The sequence below is a fragment of the Lynx canadensis genome, chromosome A2 (assembly GCF_007474595.2).
Source record: "Lynx canadensis isolate LIC74 chromosome A2, mLynCan4.pri.v2, whole genome shotgun sequence".
Taxonomy (NCBI): domain Eukaryota; kingdom Metazoa; phylum Chordata; class Mammalia; order Carnivora; family Felidae; genus Lynx; species Lynx canadensis.
Window position 1 is genome coordinate 29,614,545 of NC_044304.2, and position 25,974 is coordinate 29,640,518.

Consider the following 25,974-nt stretch of genomic DNA (forward strand, 5'->3'; position numbering starts at 1 on the left):
CATTAAATTCATTTCCTCTGCGGCCTTCTCTGGCCACGAATCTCAATTCTCTGGAGATGAATAACTTGTGAATTGACTGGTTTCCACTAACATTATGAATTAACAGTAAGTAAGCTGTGTCAATGCTCAAACTCCTGTTGAAGCGGGGAGGGTGAATCCTATTAGCATTTATAATTGTGTTGCCTTTTCATATTAATCCCTTCCCATGGCTGAGGAATTAGGCGTTTTCTCATCTGTGGACGGAAACCAGTCCCAGGAGGGTGTCCTGTCAAGTGCCAGAAAATAGATGATGATACGGGGCCATACCCTTCCCCCCAACAGGAGCTCTTGCCTCTCTTGTGAGATGCACCTGTGATGTTCTGCATATCTATGAGATGGGGCTTACGGTATGATTCTGGAAATTTATTACTCAAAGTGAAGCCAAGCCTCCTGGCCAGGAATCCACACTTGGTGAGTTGCCTTTAGCTGACGGGGAGGCTAAAATCCCTCCTTTCGTGAAAAGCAGTACACCTTCACAGAACTCCTTTTCCTCTGTCATGCCTCGCTCTGGATTGTGTCCCTTGTTTTCTCTCGGACTTTATTCCGTGGCAGTTTGGGATGCTCAATGCACCACGACCTCTGATTCTGCCTGTCGTAATCCCGTGGCAGCAGTGACAGTCAGGAAAGAATAGAAAGCATCGTTGGGATGTCCAAAGGGAAAAAAGAAATTTCTCCCAACAGAACAGGGAGAGGCTGTGGGCTGTCCAAGAAGAAAAGCCATATTTGTGAGTATTGACAAAGACAGTCAAGAGAAGAACGGTGTTTTCAATGTGGATCCGTGTGGTTAGTGGTTTGATGCTATGCTTGTGTCCTTGCACATAGACACATTGTTTCCTAAATTATTGACCAGTATTTCATTTATTAATAAAGGAAGCTGGTTGGTGTCCTGTCTCTGGGTCAGGCCTAACTGAAATGCAGTGGTACAAAAGTAACCAAGTTGTGAATGGTTTGAGCCAGGAAGTTCTTGACAGTAACTTGACTCTGAATGTGGTGAGCGGTGACCAAGGTGTTGGAGTCAGAATGAAAGGAGCTGCAGCGTCCTTGCCACATGGCTCTTTAGGTAAGAGCCGTGGGAGGAAGAGGAGAATCAGATCTGAGATCAGATCTCATGAGAAGTGCTTGCCTTGTCCTGATCGGACACTTCAGCTTCTGAGTACACAGTGGCCCACTAACCTTTGGAGTGGATGGCTCATCACCTCTGCAGTTCAGGAAGGCCATGTGGAGTCTCTGGTCCTGCTGTTTGACACTTTCCTTCACAGGCGTGGTTTAATCATGTAGCCATTCACTCTCAGCGGGCATAAATCCTTTTTCCCACAAGAGGATATTGGCTGGATGTGGCGTTTATAGGACGAAAGGAGCAGCTGGTGATGTCGGATTCAAGGCAAGTAGGTTGTCTTGGCCATCCTAGTTAGCAGATGGCCAGGACTTGATAGATTGAAGATTATTAGGATCGAAGTCAAGGGCCAAATGGCACGAGGGACTGGAAAATGGCAGCTGATATCTGAACAGAGGCACATGCAGTCTGCTGGGGCCTCTCTACTTGCATTTCATTTTGCTTCAAGCAGGAAAGACCTCAGGTCCTCGTAAGGCCCTGGCTTGCAGACGCATCTCTAGAGATTATTGACACCGTGGTTATGAATCTGATAGTTGGCTCAATCCTTATCATGGTCTATTATTCGGAAAGATAACTTTATGAAGATTAGATTTCATCAGCATTTATATGAATTTGGCCTTTTGCCCAAACCTACGTGTCATGGTTTCCTACGTGGCTAATGTCTCTGTGTCGCTTGTTATATCTAAAGACAACTTAAAGGCTTTCGCTCAGGGCCCTGTGTCGCGTTGGCATGCCATCCTTTTGACGATGACTCATGCCACAAAAGCTGCTCCGAGTTAGAAGGGCCAGGAGCTGAGCTTTGCAACAAGAGCGCCAACTGCAGGGCAAGGGGATGTCCATTTCTCCGAGGCCATTTTAAGCTCATTTGTGTAATTGCCACCTTCTCAGTATTACTGCATAACTCCTTTGGTCTCAGAGGAGAAGGTGGCGAATTTCAAGATCCGGGAAAACTCCTCGTGTGGCTTTCAAAGGAGCAGCGTATTACAAAACTGAGTGGATGTCAAATAAAACATAAATTTGGATCTTTTGAAATTTGAGCTCAAGTAGGTATTACTTTTAGAGCCAAGCACATTGACAAGTTCAGGGATGAAACTGCTGTTGTTTGACATTCATTTAAATTTGAGTGTTTGGGTCAAGTTGTTGCCTAGTCACATCCATCCTTCTTGAATGTTGCGTTTGTACTCAGCATTATACTCCAAGCTTTACACATTTAATCCTTAGGACAGCATTAGGAAATAGTAACCCCATTTTATAGGTGAGGACACTGACGCTCTAAGCGTTCATCCCTGACTCAAAATTTCATTGTTTTCCCCCACCCTCTGGCCTCCTCTACTCTGAATGAGTCCAGGATGTAAATATGGGTTGCTCAAACAGCCTTCTTCACCATAGGCATATTTCAGAGCTATCCAAATTGCTTAGCTTGTGTTCATGATTTTTTTTTAAGTGGCAAATTGATTGAAACAGTAAATGGAAGGGATTATTTCAGACAGGGTTGTGCCTTTACTGGAACAAACCCACTTATTAGCATGCTATTTGGATTCCCACCCTGAGCTTTAGAACCGACACATAGACTGGAGAGTGAGCTCAGTATTACTAGTAAGTTATTTGGACCAGCCAATGATCTCCATTTTCTCTCCCTTTCTCCTGATCTATTTTCCTTAACCCCAGCCATGGAAACTAGCAATGGGGGCTGTGGAGGCAAATGGGCATTGTAGGTTTTCTCATTTATGGGGTTACTTAGAATATAGGGTCAGGCCCTGGAACTTGAATGGGATCTGACTTGAGTAGAGATATTGTAGTCAGAAGTGGTCAGAAAGTCAACCTGGATTAGGTTGCCTGGTTATTTTTCTCTTGCATGAGCTACAAATGTTATTGGTGAGTGGAAGAAATGGGGGACTAGAGCTTTCTCTGAGCTTTCTTTTCATGAAATAAGACTGAATGCATTAAAGGGTCCCCCAACAATAAAACATCCCCCCACAGTTGGGATTGAAAATCAAAAGCATCTGAAATGTTGCCCTGGTAGAGGAGGGGTAACACAGTTTTGGAGAAGCACATGAGTTGATTGGGTTAACAGCCAATGCTGTGTCTTGGTATGTTGAGTCTCATTGAGAAACCTTTATGACAAACCAGAAGCAGAGTATATTGGTCAAGAAAATTATTGGTCAGGTGCCTGGATGGTTCAATCGGTTGAGTGTCCAGCTCTTGATTTCGACTCAGGTCATGATCTCACAGTTCATGGGATTGAGGCCCGGGTCTGACTCTGTGCTGACAACATGGAGCCTACTTGGGATTCTCTCCCTCCCTCCCGCCCTCTCTTTGCCCCTCCCCCACCCTCTCAAAATAAATAAATGAACATTAAAAAAAAAAATAAGAAAATTCTTGGTTTCTTAGTCTGTCCCAAATCCTCCACCTCTGTACACACTCTGAAACTCTAACAGTTATTTTATGCTGTAACAAATGATCCCAACTAGTTAAAACAACAATTATTTTATTGCTTTATGGTTCTGTAGGTTAGCTGTGCAGTTTATCTGGTTGGGACCAGCTCGGGTGGTCTCTGGGGCCTTCAGGTAGTTCATGTGAGGCTGGTTAGTCTGGGAGAGACTCACTGTCCTATCTGATAGTTGGCAAGCTGGCTAGTCTAGAACTACCTCAGTGGGGACGGCCTATCTGCCCTATGTCATCTTGTCCTCCGAGAGTCTAGCTTGGGATTCTTCACCTGGTGGTCTCGAAATTTCAGAGTCCCAAGAGAGGTTAAAACTCTACATGCAAGCCCTGTGTAAGCTGCTCCCTATACAGGTTCGCTCATGTCCCATTGGCCAAAGCAAGTCACGGGGTCAAGCCCAGTTTCAAAGAGTGGAGAAGTTGGTATACACTTGTGATGGGAGGAGTGGCCAAGTCAGATTGCAAAGGTGCGTGTGACAGGCATGACACAAGTTTGTGGCCCTTTTGCCATTTCCCACAGATATTAGGGTAACTACGGGTGGTTGAGGTAGCATAAACTTCTCTACCAGCCTAAATCTGGAGAAGGAGAAGGAAGACCATGTTTTTGTCTATACCTTCAATTTGATACGAGATAGTTCTCTCCACTCCTATTTATTCTTTCACTTCTAAAATTTGGCCACATTTACCAGTAGACTCTCTTATCTTGCATTCTTGAGTTGTGATTCCAGTTTTGAGCATCTTTGTAAAATGTTGGTGAGTATTTGCTAGGGTGTAAATATGAGGTCTTCATTTTGATGTCTTTTTTTGTGGATGTTTACCTCTCAAGAATGCTTTGTGCTCAACCAATCTGTCAAACCCTTGGCTAGAGCTTCCTGTCAGGCAATTCGGAGGTACGCTAATGGTAACTCCCAGAATTCCACCTTTGTGACCTGGTATACTGGGTTCCTATTCACTGATCCTTTCTGAAGTGTCTGTAGTGTTTATGGTGTAGTACCAAATTCCGCCTCACTTTATTAGTCTATAAATGTGACACCATACATAATGACACCTGTGTTTTAATTTCACCGTAACCCAAGGCTCCTGTCATCAATATGTAATGACATATTAATCACTGTTAACTCACAGTGCCTGCAACTAGAATTTCTCAATCTCACCTTATGCCCCGTTGACATCTTGGGGCAGATAATTCTGTGCTGTAGGGGGGCTATTCGGAATACTATGGAATTTTTGGCAGCAGCCTTGCCTCTAACCACGTGATGCTGGTAGCCCCTCTTCTTCGTCCCTACTTGTGACAACCGACAATGTCTGCAGATGTGGCTCAGTGACCTCAGGATGGGTGTGGGCAGTGGGAGATAGGTAAAATCACCTCCAGGTGAGAACCACTGTGCTAACGTGGAGATGCTGAAGCAGAAAACAGAAGGAAACATGTGAAGTATGGGTATTGTCCGAGAGTACACTAGGAGTGGCAGTCCAGTGGATGATTTGTTAACAGGGAGAAGGAATGTGGGAGATTTTCAGTTACCCTAAAATTTTGACCTCCAATGACCCTAAATTAACTAGGAAGCATCCAGTTGGGTCTTGCTACACCTTGAAAGATTCACCAATATCTGAACTTCATTATGTTAGAAGTGGGTTAAATATAAATACCCACCCCGGGGCGCCTGGGTGGCTCGTTCGGTTAAGCATCCAACTTCAGCTCGTATCATGATCTTACGGTTCGTGGGTTCGAGCCCCGCGTCGGGCTCTGCGCTGATGCTTGGAGCCTGGAGCTGCTTCGGATTCTGTGTCTCCCTGTCTCTCTGCTCCTCCCCTGCTCACTCTCTCTCTCTCTCAAAAATAAATAAACATTAAAAATAACTAAAAATATAAATACCATTTCTGAAAAAAAAAACTCAGGAGATAGGCTGACCATATAGATAAGGGATTTTGCAAAAGTTAAACACACACTCTAAAAAGTATAGAGAAAATTGTATCATGACCCATTTGATACTCATCACCTAAGGTCATCAATGATTGATAGATTGCCAGTCTTGTCGCATCTTTTCGAACTGCTATCCACTGTTGGATTATTTTGAAGTAAAATCTAGATGTCGTTGCATTTCATTTGTAACTATTTTAATTAGTGTCTACAAGAAAGTACCTAAAAACCAAAATTATAATATGCTGGTGGAATTTTAGTCTTCTGGAAAGGGCAAGAATGAGAATTTATACTGAGTAATAATCAGAAACTTAAGGGAAAGAATGGGAAAGAGGCTTGACTTTGGGGGGGAATTAAAAACCCCAGAGGGAAGTGAAGTTGGGAGGTACTGTCTCTTCAAGCTCCTCTCCTGCCCTGTCCTCCCCTCTCCTACTCCGAGGTAGTCTTAGAAATTCCTCTTATAGTATGGTGGTGGTAAAGCACAGGAGACTGGGATCCTCAGAAAGGAGAGCAGGCTGGCAGGGCACAGATCCATTTTCCAAAAAGAAGCGGGGGGAAAAAACACATCACAAGAAGGTACTGAAATATTCAGTCAATGATGGATCACTCTTTGATGACTTTCAATGACTTTTTAGCAGATCAGGGTGTACTTTTAATAAAACAAAAGCAAGAAGAAAGTCTTACCGTTGCTTTTTAAGATTTTAGTAGGACTGTGGTATTTCTCTCCTGTTCTAATGTATTCTGAGAAGTTTCTTTCTTTTGATTTAGACTTCCTCACTTGATTTTATTATGTCATAAATCTTCTGTGTTTGGTGAGAGCCATGGTATATGTAAGACCTAAGCAGCTTGCTAGATAACATCTATTTCCCCCACCCCCCTTCTCTTCAGAAGATTAAACTGAGGCTGTTGTGTCTGATGCCGGAATAGATTTAACCAATCATGTTTCCTTTACATGTAGGTCAGTCCAAGGGACAATTCCGCACTGGATCCTATTATCCATGGGTTGAAGGGCGTCGTACATCATGGTAAGTAAGCCATGTACGCTTATTTTTGCTGGTATGTGAAGAGCTAAGGTCTCCACCTAAAGGAATGGGGTTATCTTGCAGAGGACACAGGGTGACACCGATTCCTCATCCACTGATGTTGAAGGGCGTTAGAGCCATTATTTGATGGGTAAAGAGGATGCCCATTTATTACCTGAAAATGGATCTGGGTTAACAGTAAGCCATTTGTTTCTCTTCAGGTACCACTTTGAATGCATGTGTTATAAATCAAAATGCCCTAAGATATACCGTTTGTATGCGTTGAACCTGCCACTGTCTCATGTCTCTCTTAAAAATACTCTTCTTTCAAGTGTATTTGCATTAATAAATTTCTTGATTTGCCGCTCAGATTTAGGGAAAAAATTTAAGTAGCTGTGACAAGTCATTAAACTTTGCTGCATGTGAGCAAGCATCATGAGCCACTAGCATGGAAAAAGCTAGGCTGTGTTCTGTGTAGCAGACGTCTTATCCTCAGGCATAAAACTGGGAGAGAAAGTAAGATAAATGGGTTCTGTCTTTCCCAACTGGTTTTTATTGGAAGAATTTCCCCGCAACTTTATTATCGGCAATGCATCATTAGCTATGACATCAGGATCCTCTAATTTCAAAAGTACCCTTGTCACAGGGAGGTATGGAGTCTAGAGGTAGTGTCATGATTTGCAAAGTTTTAATAATCTAATTAGAATTCCAAAGACATTGACAGAAATAGCATTAGTAACCATAATAAATCTACCCTTCATCTCCACAGCTGTGATAAAACATCGTCACACCTTTCTGGGAGGATTGTCTTTCAACATTAGCCAACTCTGCAGACCTTAACAGACATCTTCCCCCATTTCTCTCAGGGAAACTAAAACCACTTGTCAGGGTACAGTTGAAGCCAGCAGGATTCTGGATTAATTGTCCTTCTCTTATAACCATTCAATCGTGCAGCAGTGAACAATAATAAACGTATGAAAAGTAGGAAAATAGGGTGGCTGAAAACACCCCCGTAGAGGTTTTCATTGTGAGAAATTTCCACGGCTTCTTCAAAATTTCAGTTTGCCCCAAAGCAAATCCCTCACATGGAGCTGGGAAGTAGGCTATGTGACAGTTTCTCTAGAGAACAGAGCAACTTTGCCAAAACTGTTTCTGCCTGCGCATTTGTTTGTGTTTTGATGTTGGTCACAACGGTGGTGGTTTTGGACAGTAGGGATATTTGCATTGTTCTCTGGACACCTCAAAAGTGCAAAGAAAGCTGGTATTTGGGCAACATGTTGTGCATTCTGAGCTCCTTTCCCATAAGATCCCCTTGGACATTCAGTTGACCAAACCCTTCCAGAAATTCCAGTTCGTGGTGTAGATTGAGTTTTGGGGCCTGAAACGTAGTAAATGATGACTAGATCGTTTCCTTCCTTCCCCTTGACTTATTCATGTTTGAAAACAAAAACACCATGAAGAGTTCTAGAATCTTCGAAACAGGTACCTATTCTTCAGTTAGAGAGGAAGCATTCCACCAGCTAAGGCAGATCATGCTCTTATTTCCACAATGATAATTGAAGGAGATTCCATATGTTAAAGGTAAGCGGAGACTTCTGTTAGCTCTCAGATCCCCAAATCTCAGTAAACTCACTGCCTAGTCATCATTTGGTTCATGAGCTCTGTGCTGCCATAATCGTGTTATATCCTTCCTCATTATCCACAATTACCCTCCAAGAGGCTATTACGTGTTTGCTCTTACATGTTTACCTGGCACTGGGAGGGAGACAAAGATGCCTGAGTTGTGGTTTCAACACACTTTCTAATGGAGAAGTCAGAGGAGATCTGCCAGGAATAATTCCCTGCAGGAGGAAGTTTACTTATTTGTACAGCAGAAGTGTGGCATGCCCACTGTGTGCAATGAAAGTTCTTTTTTAATTATTCTATCCCATGGCCCACCCACTCCCCACCACATCATCCTAGGCTCCTTTCTTGGAACCGTTTGAAGGTATCAAAAATAACCTTGTCTTTTATTCACTCGTGTATTACCTACTGAAGTGTCCACGTCATGAGGGCAAGAACCCCTGCGTGTGTGGTGAGTAATAGACGTTCAGTAAATGTCCGCCAACTCAGTGGATCAAGCAGACGTACAAATAAGTGGAAATATCAAAATATGAAACCTGAAGAAGAGGAGAAGAAACTAAGGCTCCTTGAGTTTTGCTATGACTGGGAAGAGAAGGGAGTCAGAGAACATCTTGGAAATGTGACTGCACCCTCCGTTCTCAGGCTGTCACGGGTTTTCCCTGTGACAAGGGGATTGTGAAAACACACATCTCTTTTGTCATTCTTCCAGAAGAGAATGAACATTTGCAATCGCTAGAACAACTTTTGGTGGAACTGGAAGCATTTTCAGTTGAAGGTCCTGTGAGGGATTTGAATGATCTGTTAATTTGATGGGACATAAATAATTGTGCCCTTCACAGAATCTCTGGCTTGGAAATGACAATAGAAATGTGTAAAAAGGAAAAGATCAATATGGATTTCTGTTACAGTTCAGAATTGGTTTTATTTCTTCAGCTCTGGGAGTCATATCTTAGAATATTAATTCCTCATTAAATGAAAGGGTTTTTTTTTTTTTTTAATAGGAAGAATCTTGTATGTTCTCCAGTTGAAATGCCAGTGAGAAATCTGGTCATACTGGCCAGTCCTACTTGGCATTTGGTCATCGGGGTTCTCTGTGAGGCAGACAGCAAGGTGGGGTTTTAAGTGCAGGTGAATTTTTTGGCAGGAGAGGGATAAAGAGGAGCAGGGCTGGATGGGGAGAGCGTTGGGATGACAGTACAGGTCTGACATCTCTGAATGAGGAGGGAATCTAGGAGGACTGGCTGAAGGCAGCTCTCAAGAAGTCTTGGCCAGTGTGGAGTTTCCTCAAAAAATTAAAACTAGAACTATGACCCAGCAATAACACTACTAGGAATTTACAGCAATAACCCTATGACCCAGCAATAACACTACTAGGAATTTATCCAAAGGATACAGGAGTGCTGATTCATAGGAGCACACGTACCACAATGTTTATAGCAGCACTTTCAACAATAGCCACATTATGGAAAGAGCCTAAATGTCCATCAACTGATGAATGGATAAAGAAGATGTGGTTTATATATACAATGGAATACTACTTGGCCATGAGAAAGAATGAAATCTGGCCTTTTGTAGCAACGTGGATGAAACTGGAGGGTATTATGCTAAGTGAAATAAGTCAGTCAGAGAAAGACAGATACCATATTTTTTTAAATATAATTTATTGTCAAATTGGTTTCTGTGCAACACCCAGTGCTTATCTCAACAAGTGCCCTCCTCGATGCCCATCGCCCACTTTCCCCTCTAAGACAGATACCATATGTTTTCGCTCATCCGTGGCTCCTGAGACACTCAACAGAAGACCATGGGGGAGGGGAAGGGGGATAAAGGTTACAAACAGAGAGGGAGGGAGGCAAACCAGAAGAGACTTTTAAATACAGAGAACAAACTGAGGGTTGATGGGAGGTTGGGGACAGGGGAAAATGGGTGATGGGCATGGAGGAGGACACTTGTTGGGATGAGCACTGGGTGTTGTATGGAAGTCACTTTGACAATAAATTATATTTAATTAATTAATTAACTTAAAAAGAAGAAGAACAAGAACAAAAACAAGAAGAAGTGTTGGCCAGGCCATCGGAGCACCTCAGAGCCAAGACTGCCTGGGAGAGACGTCCTGCGTTGGGCAGGAGTGGCCCAGCCTGGGTTCCCCTGTCGTGGGCAGTCACCGGCTAGAGTGTGCCAGCAAGGCCAGACTCCGTGAGCACACCGTGGTCAATCCTGAAGGTGCGGCAGCTAGAGGCTGCCGGATAACAAGGCTCCTGCTGGCAGTTTGTCTCTGGAAGGAAGACCTTAGGCCTGCCCTCCCTTGGCTGGCATGGAGGTTCTCATCTTCCTTCCAAAGACGTTCTCCTAGTCCCATTTCCCAAGAATTTTTTTTTTATTGGTGCTCTCACTTTTAAAATGCTCAGAGGTTCTTAGAAGCAGTGCTTATTCCTTTTGTGCCTAGTTATTAAGTGCCTGATATTTTTGTTTTTGTTTTTTTTTAGTTTATTTATTTTGAGAGAAAGAGAAAGAGAGAGAGTAAGTGAGAACAAACTGGGGAGGGACAGAGAGAGAAGGGGATGGAAAATCCAAAGCGGGCTCTGTTCTGACAACAGAGAGCCCGATGCAGGGCTCGAACTCACAAACCGTGAGATCGTGGCCTGAGCCCACATCAGACACTTAACCAACTGAGCCACCCCTTAAGTGCCTAATCTAAGCATACTACTAAGCTAGGCAGAGAGCGCACAGCAGACAGACCTGCCCTCCTTGCATTTATAAAGTCTTGGGGGAAACATACGATTAAGCATTGTCATTGCATTAGAAAGTGGGGAGCAGCAGGTTTAACGTATTTGGGGGTACAGAGGAGACATCTCAGACAGAATGACCACTCAGACCTAAAGAGTACATAGAAACTGTCCAGGCAGAGAAACCCCATGGCAACATAAAGTGTTGTTTCTTATGTGTTCATTTTTTAGGTGAATTGTGATTTTTTATAAACTTGAGAGCCATGCAGAAATAGAAATAGAGGGGCGCCTGGGTGGCCCAGTTGGTTGGGCAACCGGCTTCAGCTTAGGTCATGATCTCACGGTTCGTGGGTTTGAGCCCTGCATCAGGCTCTGTGCTGACAGCTCAGAGCCTGGAGCCTGTTTCACATTCTGTGTCTCACCCTGTCTCTGCCCCTCCCCTGCTCATGCTCTGTGTCTCTCTGTCTCTCAATAATAAATAAACATTTAAAAAAAAAAAGAAAGAAATAGAAATAGAGAGCTGTGATTCGCCATTGATTCTGGCCCCATCTATCCAAAGAGCAGTACATGGATGCAGTAAAACATATCTATAGTCAGGTGTTTTATTCCCACACCACCACCAATATCCACTGGGGGGGAAAGATTTAGGGAGATATTGTGAATCCTGTTCACAGCATGGACTCAGTCACGTACGCTGCTTTCTGTATTCAGGAACCAGCCCTTAATAGTAGCCACACCTGATAGAAATATTGGTTCTGAAAAACTTAATCTAGTTCTGTTTTTTTTAACCCATTTAAGAAAAAAGAGAAAAAAGAAACTCGTATGTGAGTAGGTATAGAAATGTACCCTTCTCTTACAACTAGTTTTACCCAATTGACCAGTGCTCAGAAATGTATATTATATCCTGTGTCAATTAAAAAGTATTTTTTTCTTTCATTTTTTTGGATTACCTACTCCTCTGTTCCTTTTTTATAATATCCACACAAAATCCAGCAGCCTGTTTATGTACATATTCTAGAATACTGTCAAAAGGCATCGCGACACTCACCACTCTCTCTTGTCTCTCTTGTCCCCAATTTTTTGTTTTTGCAAGGAAACGTGCTCATAGTGATTGCTTGGTTGTTGAGCTTTGACTCTCTGTCCCTCTTTTCCTGTTACCCTCCTCACTGTCCTTTCCATCTTCTGTTGGATGTACTACCTTAGTGAGCAGGACGGTATCTTTCTCCTTCAGAGGAACTGTGAGGAAGACAGAAATCGACTCAGACACCACGCAGAGCCAGAAGGCTCCTCCCCCTGTCCTCTCTGACCAGCCTCTTCCGAGAAAGCTCTCTGTGAAAGTACAAATGAATGATCACCTGAGAACACCCTTCAATTAAAGTAAAAAAACAAGGCTCTTCCAAGTTTTTCAGTGATGGAAGTTGGGGCTATGACAAGATCAAAACTTTCTTTGCAAAATAGCTTCCCTGATTGACTAGTTTTCTACTGGGTTCATTTCTGGAATGTTTGACACCCATTTTCTCCCCTGCCCTGGAATGCTCATCAGCTGTCCAAATGTATGGACAATGTCGAATCACTGAAGTCACCCAGGCGTTCGGCAGAAAGGGAGAGTTAAAGGAAATTTGCAAATGTAAGTGACTCCCTGGCCAAGTGTTTCCGTGTAATGGTAGGAGCAGGTACATTTGCATCTGTTTTTTTTTTTTTTTTTTTTTCCATATTCCACCTGCTAGGATTGAGGTTTCTGCCCATCAAGAAGAACTGGAAAGGGACTCCGGGCCTTGAGCAATCTGAATTTCCTAATTTCCTCTAAAGGATGGGGGGGGGGGGGCTTTGTTTTGTACACCTGCTGGTATGTTATACACATCATATGTGACATGCATGTGATATGTTAAACACTGTTTTAGAAGAAAGCAGCCCGGGGCATGGCACCCTTGCCACTTGAGGACAGCTGCTGTGGAGATGCCAATGGTTCAGCCTCTCTGAAAGCCGTGTGGCCATTTCTTCTGTTCGTTTTTCTTTTTTTAATGTTTATCTATTTTTGACAGAGAGGGGGACAGAATGTGATCAGGGGAGGGGCAGAGAGAGAGGGAGACACAGAATCGCAAGCAGGCTCCAAGCTTTGAGCTGTCAGCACAGACCCCAACACGGGGTTCGAACTCATGGACTGCAAGATCACGACCTGAGCTGAAGTCGGATGCTTAACCGACTGAGCCGCCCAGGCGCCCCGCTCCCCCCAACCTTTTTTTTTCTTTTTTTCTTTTTCTTTTTTTTGCCATTTGGCCGTTTCTGCCAGAGCTGTACATACGCCTTATCCTCTGAGCTGGCAAGCCCCCATGGGGGTATACACCCAAGAGAAATGTCCACAGAAAGACTTGCCCATGGGAACTTTGTGTATATTAGCCACAAAGTGGAAACAACCCAAATGTCCACCAATGGAAGCCTGAATATGCAAGTTGTAGTATGGCCAGACAGTGGAGTATTATGCAGCAATTAAAAGTAACCAGCTGCTTGACTTACTTGAAAACAGAAGAGCACATACAGTTTAGTTCCATTTCTCTCAAGTTCAAGAACAGAAAAAAACCTAATCTTGGATGGTAAAAGCCAAAATAGTGAGATGGAAGGGTATAGTAAATGAGAGGAGACATGAGGGAATTTTCTCAGGTGATAAAAGTATTATGTATCTTGATCTGGAGGATGATTACATAAGGTATAATATAAAAATTCACCACACTGTCCGCGTAGATTTGCTCACATGACTGTAAATTAAAGAATGACCCGTGTATATCGCATATTGATTTCTCAAAGGTAATACATTCACAAAACCCCAAAATAATCTGACAATATGCACCAGATAGCCAAATATTAAAAATCCTGATGGTATACCAGCTCCTGTATGTGTATGTGCCCTAGAGAACGCAGATGAAAGTGTACCATGAGATGTGTACAAGAACATCGGTGACGTTGTTTTTTCTGACTGCCCAAACCTAGAAATGCCTCACATGCCTATCGTCAGCAAGCTAGATAAACACGGTACAGTTTTACAATAGAACATTCCACCCTGATGGAGAGGGGTGGGATCCTATACCTCTCAACAACCTGGGCACATACGAGAACCACAACGTAAAGCAAGAATCTGAAGAATGTGTAAAGTATTCCTCCATGTCAAGTTCAAATCCGGAGAAAACTTAGCCTATATTGTTTAGGGGTGCATCTGTAGGTGGTAATACTAAAAGAAAAACAAAGTAACAATGACTTGTAAAAAGAGGATGCCGGTTACTTGTTGGGGCAGGATGGGAAAGTGATGAGGCACCGGTCCAGGGAGGGTGCAAAGGGCTGCCCCTGTTCTGGTCACCCCAGGTTTCACTTTAGGATGATTTGTCAACAGTATATTTATGTTTTGTGCACCCTTCTGCGTGTGTGTTAAATTTCACAATCAAAGAAGACAGTCATTAGCTTTGGAAAGTAAGAGATTCCGACAGCACTTTCCTGTGGGACACATCAGGTACCAAGTGGCCTTACAACAAGCAAAGAGGGGAGTGACAGCACCTTTTAAAAAACACTTCACCGTAAGTACCCCTGACAGACTGTTTGTTCTCTCTGCAAATTGATTGCAGGCCAAAGAAAGAACTGTGGCCACCTTGGGATTCTATCATTAAGAGATGACTTTGAGAGCCAACGACTCCTTTTGGAATTTGGAAAAAGGAAATCCAAAACAAAGGGGATGGGGAATCAGGTCTCAGGTTTAAAAACAAAGGCTCCCCACTGCTACTGTGCTGGTGCAGGCTGTCTCTGCACCAGGCCAGGGTCTAATTACCTGGACAGGCACCAGTGAATGCTCCAGAAAGCCTCTGAGATACAGTTATCCTGTCCCCCTTTATATAGAAAGGTAAGCAAAGCAGGCATTGCCTGAGTGGCTTGAATCAAGGTCTTTGTGACTTGAGATTGGCCCCCTTTACTCCCAGACCATCTCCCCCTCTGTTCTCTGCCAGGGTCACCACCTGCCTCTTTCAGCCTTGATTTAGGTTTGTTATACACACTGTAGAAAGGACATGCAAAGAAATGCTTAACGGGACCATGCTCTGCCATCATCATTCTTGCACCATTGTGATTATCCCTGGGGTCAAGATCTTGGCATAAACTTTCTGTCTGTGGCTAAATGGCTCAAGTTCCTAAAAAGAAACTTGCATGAACTTTGGAAAAAAAGGACAAATCCCAGGACAAGGGACCTTTGGGGGGAAATTCAGCTACTAGACAGAAATAGTATTATGTGTCATTACAGTCCGGCAGCAAGAAGATGGGGCAGAGATGATTTGATGTGGTTTGAGGGCTTCTTGCCTGTTTTGTGTATGTGAACTTTAAGCTTCTTTAATCATAGAGTTTATGCGTCCTGTCATCCTTGGAGGGCCTACAAAGTACTAGTGAAGGTGTTGAGGATAAAATGATGAACGAGATTTTCCCTGCCTTTAGGGCAATTTTAATATCATGAGGAAACTTTTTGTGTGTGGGTGGGGCATCCCATTCTTGGTGGTAAAGATTAAAAAGACTAATATTCTTCACCTGCAGAGTAATCTCCTGTGTTCATATGAATAAGCAATTAGAACATTGGAATGAGTTTTCTGAAAAGTCTGTGTTATAGAATATTTTTAAAGAAATGGCGTTTGTTATTTTTCACATATAATGTGACTTTAGGAACACTGGATTCTGAAACAGTGCTTCAGAATGTAGTCTGTCTTGGGTTTGAATTCTGGCTTGCCCCATTGGGAGCTGTGTGATCCTGGAACAAATCGTCGCATTTCTCTGTCGCTGGGGTTCCACCTTGTAAGATGGGGATAAGGCCCCATAGGTGTTAATGCTACATGCATTCCGATAAGGAAATAACTAAGAAGAAAGGGTGGCTGGCACCTGTCCACTGTCCTCTAAATCATCGACCAGCAAGTGCAATCTGTGAGCCAAATCTTCCCTGCTGCCCATTTTTGTAAATAAAGTTTTACTGGAACACAGCCACACTCATTTGTGTACATATTGTCTGTGACAGCTTCTGCACCATGACAGCAGAGGTCAGTGGCTGTAACACAGAGAGTTAAGGCCCACAAAGCCTTAAACACTTACTCTCTGGCCCTTTATAGAAAAAGTTTGCCAACCCTGCCTTAACTAAATGGTAGCTATTACGGTCACTGTGCTAATAGAGTTAGTGGCTTGTTCATGTTGGGATGATGTAAGTGTCTACTCATGTCATTACTTACCATTTGATAGACTTCTCAGAGATGGGCTTCACTTTTGATCTCACCCAAATCGCCATGTAATCCGAATGTGTTTCAACTGAATTAATTAGAGTTCCGGTTTAATGTTTACCTTAAAGAAATCAAATTATTTTCTCCCTTTTCAATAGGAAACCCGATGCTATATCATCTAGCAGCCCACTGATAGTTTTGAACATCTTAACATGCGACAAAATTTCCTGTTTGAAGTTTATGTCTCTGGCATTTAATTACATGGAACTTTCCTGAAGTGTGCTATAAATATTCAGTACCCTGGTCTTGGCTAATTGGCTCACATCTGTTATGGATCCAGGAAGGGCAGATGCTTATCTGAACACTTTTGATCTCAAAATCTTCGAGAAACAGGCGCACTTAAGCCATTTCCACAGTTTCCTGGACTTCAGTGTGTCAGAACTACCACCGTAGATGGGAGCTATTTCCATTTCTTTTCTTAGCCAGGGCCAGGAAATGGGATGCTGTGCAGCTTCTATCTTATCACTCACAGTGTTGTTACCAATAATGTTAAGACAGAAAAGGACTTCAAAAGTGATTCCCTTTACATTGGATTTGAGTTTGAGGCTAGGTGTCATTTGGCCCAGCCTTCTCTGTCAGTATTTGATCATTTGCACAGGATCATGGGAGCCCAAGGAAATGCCCTTTTCCTGGTTGTTTCAATGGGATGTGGAAAGCAAAGAGAAAAGTTTAAATCATGTCTCCTGTCATCTACTGCAAAGGTGCTCACTGAAGTACCTGGGGCTACTTTGTGTGATTTTCCCACCGTGCTATACCAATGTCACCTTGGCACGGGAGAGGCACCATGGTGGCATGGCCAAGAGCAAGGCTCCGGGATTAATACCAGGATTATTTGGACTAGGCACAGCCTGCACAAGTCACGTGAGCTTTTTGTGGCTCTGGTTTCTCAGCTGTATAATGAGGTAATAATAATGCCAACCTTACTGGTTTGTCCCGAGGAGTCAGTGACTTCTTGTACCTGCTGTGCCTAGCACACGGTCAGCGTCAACCTCAGCTGCTGTCACTGCCCCCTTCCCCATCACCATTCCCATTGCTGTTGTTACTTGTTGATGTGAGTATGGAGGTGACGGGATATGATTGCGGATCCCTGAGTGCTGCTTCCGTCACTACCTGGGTGTTGAAATAGAATGTATGTTGCTGGAGTGAGTTGAGTCACACAAAATAAAACCACATGAGGAAGAAAATGGTCACAAAGTGATTGGGGTAGCGAGTCCCTTTGAGATCAGGGGAAGGGGTCATGGGCAAGGAATCAGAAAGTGTGGGAAACGAAGAAGATCCTCTCATCTGGTAATGCCTGGGTGTGGGCCTAACCCTGCCCAGATGTTCTGCACGTATAATCCTAATGAATCCTACCCGACAGCACAGTGAGGTAAAATTCTTAATCTTGTGCTACAGATGGGTCAACTGAGGTTCAGAGACCTCGGCTGATTTGTCCCAGCTCATGGAGTGGAACAGTAATTTGATCCCAGTTTTATTAGATCCTAAAATACATTCTCTTGCCAGCTCTGCTCGGCCAGTTCCTATTTCCATCATTAATAAACTTCCGGATTTTTGTCAAAATCACTTCATTCTTGTGAGCCTCACTTTCTCCTCTGTGAATTAGGTCTGATTGAGCATCAGAAGGACGCTAAAACAATGTACACACCCGGTCATTTACAACCACCGGGTAGGGGAGAGAGGCGAGCAGTGGACCTGTTGTTCAGTGACAGTACTGGGTTTTTGTCATTGTATGACTCTATAATTTAAATATCCTGTTCATTTCCTTAATTGTTGACAAGACTCTGCTTTTTGTGTTTCTTTGGAAATATTCATGTCAACATACGTTTTACTCAAATGCCAACCCTTAAATCAAAATGCCACGTTCGGCCAACTGACAGGACCAGTAAACTCAAGGAGCCTAGATGTCTTTGAACCAGGATGGAGTGGCTGTTCCATGCCCTTGGAGTGGGTCTTTGGGCACTTGAATTCAAGAATCCGATTAATCAGGTGGGCTCTTTCCCAGTCAAGCAGCCTTTGCTCAGAACTTGGAATAACACCAGCTCTTCATGTTATGGTCATGAGCCTATAGGAAGGGCCAGTGGGCAGAGAATTACATTCTCTGGTGGAGAGTTGAATGCCCACTGGTGGAGAATGTCTAAGAAGCAGAAGTAACAGTCACACCTCTACAGCCTTGTGTAGGTTGCCCCATTCATTCTCAAATGGGATTGCTTGTTGCCCCCTCTTTTAAATATCCTACTTCTCTTCGTACAGGCACAGGGATAAGCAAACTCTCTCTGTAAAGGGATTGATAGCAAAGATTTTAGGCATTGCTGGCCATATGTTCTCTGCTGCAACAACTCGGTTGTTTAGTTGTAACCTGGAAGCGGGCATAGACAGTTTGTATACAAATGGCCATAGCTATGTTCCAATAAAACTTCATTTACAAAAACAGGTGCTAGGTTAGATCTGGCCCCTGGGCCACTTTTGACTTAGAGTTACTTCGTGATTTAGTTTGATCAAAAATGTTTTTTTCAGCCATGTATAAATGACCTACTCTTTAAGGCACTGTGTTATGTACTGAGGGTATAGTTGGGAGCCACAGTCTGGCCATAATGGAGCCTCCAGCCTGCTAAAGAGAAGAGACCACTATTAAGCCATTACACAGACTGTAATGAGACCGAGGTCTGTACAGCCATGACCTTGGGCAGATTGTCAGCCCTCATCAGGATGATGATACCTACTTCACCGAGTTGTGAAGCCTCATTTAGAGAACATCTACAGCAGTGCCTGACCCTGAGGTCATACATATAAATGTGCTCTGGTAAGAAGAGGTGATCTGTAGAACATCCTACACTGTGGAATGCAGTCCAGGGGTTCAGGTCATTGAAGGGTAAACTGAGGCTAGAGAACCTAGTCAGGATAAACAGATGGGAGTCAATGCTGCTGCCTGGCCCCATGAGCACTCTATACTGTGGTCACATAAAATAGGCCCCAACCCGGCTTCTAGTAGGCTCATAAAGACGATGGAGTCCTTTCATGTGAATCTTGTTGAAAATGTCATGTCAATATCCTAATGTCATCAATTGTGTGACTCTCATTTCTTCATATATTTTTGGTCATATATTTGTGTCCTGACATTATATCAGTTTCAGGTATACAGTCTAATGATTTAATGTATGTGTACATTGTGAAGTGATCACCACACCAAGTCTGGTTAATATCCATCCTCACACATAGTTACAGGTTTTGTTGTTTTTTTTTTTTTTTTTTCCATTTCTTCATATTTTAACAACTCTAAAGTCAGGATGCATCTTACACATGATGTCATGTCATTGTTTAATTAGCGGCATGTTGCCTTGAAATAATGATGTGTCTTATAGTTGTCAGTGACTTAGATATGAAAGAGACACAATACCTAGGATGCGCTGGTTATTTACGATATCCCAATTACCATGCTTGTTTGTTCCTTCATTCTCTTTTCACATAACTGTTAGGCACCTGCTATGTTCCAGGCAGTGTTTCAGTTATTGGGTATATGGGGTGAACGGGAAAGGCGAGGTGTTCACCCTTGTGGAGCAATCAGTCTCTTGGGGAAGACAGACAGTAAACAAGTAAAAGCAGAGTGGGAAGGAAATGAACTAGGTGTGATACAGTGAATGCAGCAGGAACATACCAAGAGGGGTGTCTGGGGTAGGCTCTGAGGAGATAACATTTCACCTTGCAGGACTCAGGGTGAAAAGAAATCCCCCATATGGAGTGATGCTGGGGAGGAGCATTCGAGCAAGGTGGGTGAGGAACAGCAAGGTGAGGAGACAGGTGGGTTGTCAGCAAAGGTGAGCACAGAGGTGAAGGGCTGCGGAGGTAGATAGATCATATAGGGCCTCGTCGCGACAGTAAGCAGTTTGGATTTTATTCTAATTGAAGTGAGAAACCACTGGAAGATTTGACCTGGGCAGTGTCAGGGTTAGATTTATGTTTATAAAAGCCAACTTCTTCATTCTTCAGTGAGATTTCCTCCCATCATTTTTACATCAGGGCAAGGGAGGAACTCAGAGCCCAGGGACCCAGAATAGGATAAGAAAGAGCCTGGCGCTGGGCATCCGAGACCCAGATTCACTTCTACTTCACTGTGTGGTCGTGGTTCAGTCACTGTCCCCCTTTGGACATCCTTGTCCTCGTTTGTAAAATGAAATGGAACCAACGTCCTCTGTAACTCTTTGGAATCCCTCAGTTCTTTGTGATTCTTGGGGGACTTCCCCAGGATCCCCTCGTTGTAACTTTAGGCTTGTTCCCTAAAATCATCTATCATGAAGCCTCTTACGGGCCAGGCGCATTTCCATTGCTCCATCTTTCCCATTCCTTCCTCCTTGCTGATGTCAGGGAGATGACCTACCTAATAGCCAACATCCATTTATACAGAGCAGGTATCATTGCTTGTATTTAGATCATAAGATTAATTCCTCAGCTCCTTCTAGGAGGCCTCTGCCACCATCTTAATTATAATCCAATGCTTTCTGACTTCCATGAGGGCATCTAGATGCCATGCTCCTAAATCCCCTGGATTCAGGCCCTCAGGCTCTTTATTTCTATCATGACCTCCATTTTCCATTCCTGTGGTCAGCAGGCCCTTTGGTCGCCAGCTTGTCACACGAAAGCCATTCTCAAATCATACAGCCCATTCATGGCTGATCCAGACTTAACCCAGGATCAGACTCTGGGTTTCTAGACTCATAGACTCATGTTTCTAGACTCATAGAGTCATCGATGGCATCTTGACAATTTTTAACCTAATTCCAGATTGTACTTTAACCAACAGCTGATCTTTTTCCTCCTAGAGCCTATCAAATTTGGGGCTCTTGAACTTTTCCTTCTATCTTCCCTCTTGTTCACTTCACCCCAGCCACACACCAGGAAGAATCCCTTTGCACTTTTCTCTCTGCCTGGAATGTTCTCTCTAGGTTGCTGCATGGCTCATTTCTGCCTTCAGGTTTTTAATCAAATGCTTCCTTCATGAGCCTGCCCTGAAAATTGTCATTTTCAAAATAGTAGTCAGGGAAGACCTCACTGAGAAATGTCATTCAAATCGGACTAAGTTATTAGCAGCTGAAAGGCATTTGCTCCAAAATTAGCCATGAATAGAGCGGTGAGGAAATGTTTCAGAGCAAAGAGACAGTGCAAAGGCCCTGGGTAATGTGATCATGTGTGGCTGTATCTAAGAGTCAGAAAGTAGCAGTGGATGATGCTGCGGACACTGTGGGGGCCCATTAATACAGTTCTCACAGAAACTGGCTACTCTAATGTACTCATTATTGTGAAAAACGCAGATTCTCCGCTCGAACCCAGACTTACCGGATCAGAATCTACATTTTAACAAGCTCCCCAGGTGGTGTGCATGAACATTAACTCTGAGCAGCAGTGTCATAAATCTTCTTCCCCCGTGTAGAGTGACCTGTGACCCAGTGTTTTCCAATGTCACTCTCTCCCTACGCTTCCCAGCAGGAAGCAGAAGACCAGTCCTACCCCAGTGACTTTAAGCGGTTAAGGGAAACATAATAGCTTTTCCTTACAAAAAGTTTTGGGAAATCCTGAAGAAACTCAGCAGTCATTGGGCTAAAGACAGAAGCTTGGGCTTTCTTTGATTTGTTTATCTTACACACTTCCCTAAAATTGATTGACTGCTCATTTGAAGAGTGGCACAGATATCCCTCCCTTAGGGTCCGCCACATTCTGCCCCATGTGACACTGTGTTCCTTGGGGTATGTCTGCTTGTTTGTGTTTCAGTCTCATTCCATAATTCCTGGTTACTGTATAGGTCTCATCTGTATTTTGATTGTTCATCGTACCTTCTAAAGGGATTTCTTCCTATATAACCAAAGCATTGAAAATATTAGGTTATTAACACACTGAAAAATGCAATCAATCAGATGATTATCATCTAATGTTTTAATGATCACATTTTTAATCCAATTATGCATGTTTGAATCTTTCAAATTTTCTTTAATTAAAGATTGCCTCCTGGCACTGCTATCAGAAATAAGAAATTGAACAGAATCGAGCCAGTTCTAATTTAGTGTTGAAAAGGATAACTGGGCTGCGCTGGGTTTAATGGTTGACCATGACTTTAAAGCCCTCATACAAAATTTTCTAATTGATAAGAAAAATTTAATCATCTTCGGATATACTCCGTTTGCATTCAAATAAGGTATTTCTTTTTCTAAATAAACCTCCCCTAACTGATTATTCATATTGTCGTGCAAAATGCTTAAAAATGAAAGACAGAGTTGGGTGAAATGTAGACTACTTAATACAGTGTGTATTTAATATAAAAGTCATACATTATTCATTTCTGCAATTTGAATAACTTTGAATTTAGCATCCCTGTTCTTCATCTTTTTCTTTGATGAACAATTAATTATTAAAATATAATATTGTCTGCATACAGCACTGGGATCCTTGAAAGTGGAATATGAGATTCATTCCCTTTCAATTCTTTTATCTAGTAATGCACAGAACCTTCTTATTATGGTTTAATGGAATGAATGGTGGTATAAATAGTGTTTCAAATATTTTTCTCAACTAGGTAAGTGGCTGGGAAAGGGATGTTTTGAATTCAAATTACTAATTTGGATCAGAGTTGGAGGCAGCATGCCCTAATCAGGATGGGTTTGGAGTCAAACTGCCCTTTGATAACAAGAGTCAGGTAACAAGTACTTAAATAGGTACTTATGCTGTGCCAGACAGCCTCCTCAGCCCTTAACTAATGTTAATTCACTTAATACTCATTTATTCATCTAACCTACTTAAGCGCCTGACACTGTTAAAATCCCATTTTGCAGATATTGGGAGAGTTTATGTTTTCACCTGAAAAGTACATCCTTCCTTCCTTCTCTGTGGCTCTACTCAGGAATTCCCTGTCTTGGGTCCAGCCAGTTATGTACATCGTGGCTTATGTGGGCTTTGTGGGCAGTGTGAGAAAGAGAGTGCCACCATCTCTAAAATTATTTCTAACTTACAACGGAGCATTATGAGCACCCCATTTGTCAGTGGAACATTCCCTATGGGGCTGAGCAGGAAATGGAATGTTCAGGAAGATCAGTAAAAATTAATGTTCGGTGTTAACTAGGAAACTCAAGGAGGAAAGACAACAACTCAAGAGTTAATTCTGGAATGTCTGTTCACCAAAGAAATGATCATTAATGGTAGAGACACTTGAACATGTAAAGTTCTGCTCCCCCCAAGTTGTAGCCCCGGTTATCAGGGTGACTTTCTAACACTTGCCCCCCTACCCCCATCAACGTAAGGGTAGAGAAGAATGTGGCCTGATGGCTAAATCCATTTCACTGACCATCATTGTATGGTCCTTGACCTAAGAATAGTTTTTACATTCAAACTCTAAGTGAAATGTTATCCCCCACAAAACAATTCATTCTTCTTATAATAGATGTATCGACTTAAAATTGTTCTCTGTTATTAGTGTTTTGAATATCATTAATAAGGTTGTGCAAAAAAAAATCAGGTGGTGGAAATGTGTTTGTTAATATAAGTACTTGTGTGACATCTTTGATTTTGCCTCTTGGCCTGCAAAACCTAAAATATTTACTATCTGGCACTTTACAGAAAACATTTGCCAATCCCTGGCTTAAAACACAAAATGAGCTGGTCTGCTCTCAGCCAAGTGCTTGCCTTGATAAATCAGGGCTCCCAAGGCGCTGTGCTAAGCCCCTTATATTTATGAGCTTGCTTAATTGTCACAACAATCCCAAAGAGTAAATACTCTCAGAATTCCCATTTTACAGATAAGGGAAGTAGCTCAGAGAGCTTAAGACCTTTCCCTAAAGTCACACAGCTATTAAATATCCGTTGGTTCCAAAGCTCTTACTAGAGCTTTGGCACAGAAAATTCTAACCTGTATTGCCCAGGTTGATGGGGCATATGTCAGACGTGATGCACCTTTAAGGCACTAGTAATCAAGGTTAAAAAAAAAAAAAGACATGTGCAAGCATTAAAGGAAGTACATAGCTATGTAAGGTGTAGGTGACCAGGCCTTGGTAGTTTAAAAAAGTAATAATAATAATACAAGTATTAAGAATTAGAATAAGAATGATATCTGTCATTTATGAGATGCTTACTATGTTCTAAGCTCACAACAGCCCGGGAAGCTTTAGTAACTAAGATCACACAGCTTACAGGTCAGGGAGTTGAGATTTGAACCCTACGGGCTGGGAATCTTCTCTCCTCCCCAACTCCTTAGGGACGGAGACATGAGGGGCTGAAGAGGGCAGTGGTTGGATTTTGGTTTTCAGCTCCTACTCCTAGGCTTACTGTCCCAGATCCTGAGCAGATTCTTTGAAGAAAGGATCCCATCTGGATTTCTGTGTTCTCAAGTATTTGACCATCCCTCTGGTCTTCTATTTCCCCAGCCGTAAAATTAAAGAATTGGACTAAATTGGTGGTTTCCAAGGTGTCCCTGGGTTCCCAGCTCAACGTTAACCACAGGGACTGCACTTGAACTTGTTGAGTTGGCTGCTTCCTGTGTGAGATTTTGTTTGAATAAAGGGTTCCTTGACTCCCAAAGCCTCTGAACTAGGGTGGTCTAAGCCCCTTCCAGGTCTCAGAATCTGACCCAATGGTGGTGACTGTGGCGTAGTCAACATGCAGCAAAGCTGCTTCTCTGTCCCTGTGACCATGTCTACCTGCCCTGCCACCCATTTGATGGCACCTGCTCATCAGTTAATGCTAGAACCTTCCTCTGAAGCCCTTGGGTTTGGTCAAGGACAAAAAAAGAAAAAAAAAAAAAAAAAAAAAAAAAAGCCCTTCTGCACTTATAGCAATGGTCACACCTGCAGTTTCCATCAGTCCCTGCCGAATTCATAAGCCCGTACAGGAACTTGTGTATATTTCAGAGTCCCAGTCCTGCTGAAACAGTGTGCCCTTGTGAAATCCGGCCACCTCAGGTTGGCGGGGCAGGTGTTTCTGCTCTATCTTTTCATGTTCCTTAAAGCCACCACCTGTTCCTGGACTGGATGCTGTAGGTGGGGCTTCACCCCGTGGGTGTGCGAGTGTGGAGGGATTTTCTCGTCTCTACCTGTCTGCCCGCAGCATGCTGAACTGCAGCCCACATATTGGATCAGGCTCCTGGGGAAAAACTCGAAAGATTTTCTGGTCGTTCAGTCTGGAGCCCTTGATCCTAAGGCAGCTCGGTGGGCTGTGGTGTGATGCCAAGTTCACCTACAATCAAGATGGTGACGTTGTGGCTTGTGATGCCAGGCCCTATGCCCCCTGTATTGCTTGGGGCCTCGTGTTGTCTATTTACACAGCCCAGGAGGCACAGAGGCGGCAAGCAAAGGCCAACATGTTTCCTGCTCCCAGCCAACCCGGTCCCAGCCAAGCTCGCTTGCAGACATTTACCCCATCATTAGGCTGCTGGTAACCAGGTTGAAATTAAAACCCACACTTGCCAGCGGGCAGAGGAGCAATTCGGTGATTTCCGGCCTTTTGTCCAAACAGAAACCACTTTTGTCATTTTGGTTATAGAACCCTATAATTTGAAGACTTTTGCCTCTATTAGTTAATATTTAATTTTTCTGTTAAAAAAATGGAATTGAAAACCTGTATGAGAATCGGCCAAGTTTTCTGAGTCTCATGAATAAGTGCTTCTGTTTCTGCATTCACTAGTGACCTTGGGCTTGGTTATTTAAACTCTCTGTGCCTTGATTTCCACATCTGTAAAGTTGGATTATTAAAAGCACATACACAGAATGCTGTAAATTAAAAGCATATAGTGATGGTTTAAGAACAATGGAAGCCTAGGGCATCTGGCTGA

At 43.1% G+C, this 25,974-nt stretch overlaps 1 protein-coding gene across 2 annotated transcripts in view; it reads left to right on the forward strand.

Moving 5' to 3' along the window:
* Positions 1-25,974, forward strand: part of PTPRG (protein tyrosine phosphatase receptor type G) — a 713,510-nt gene that overhangs the window by 540,216 nt on the left and 147,320 nt on the right. For both annotated transcript variants that reach the window (XM_030307145.1, XM_030307144.2), the window contains exon 6: positions 6,472-6,538. In XM_030307145.1, coding sequence (XP_030163005.1) covers positions 6,472-6,538 — 67 coding nt within the window. The remainder of the gene's footprint in view (positions 1-6,471; positions 6,539-25,974) is intronic.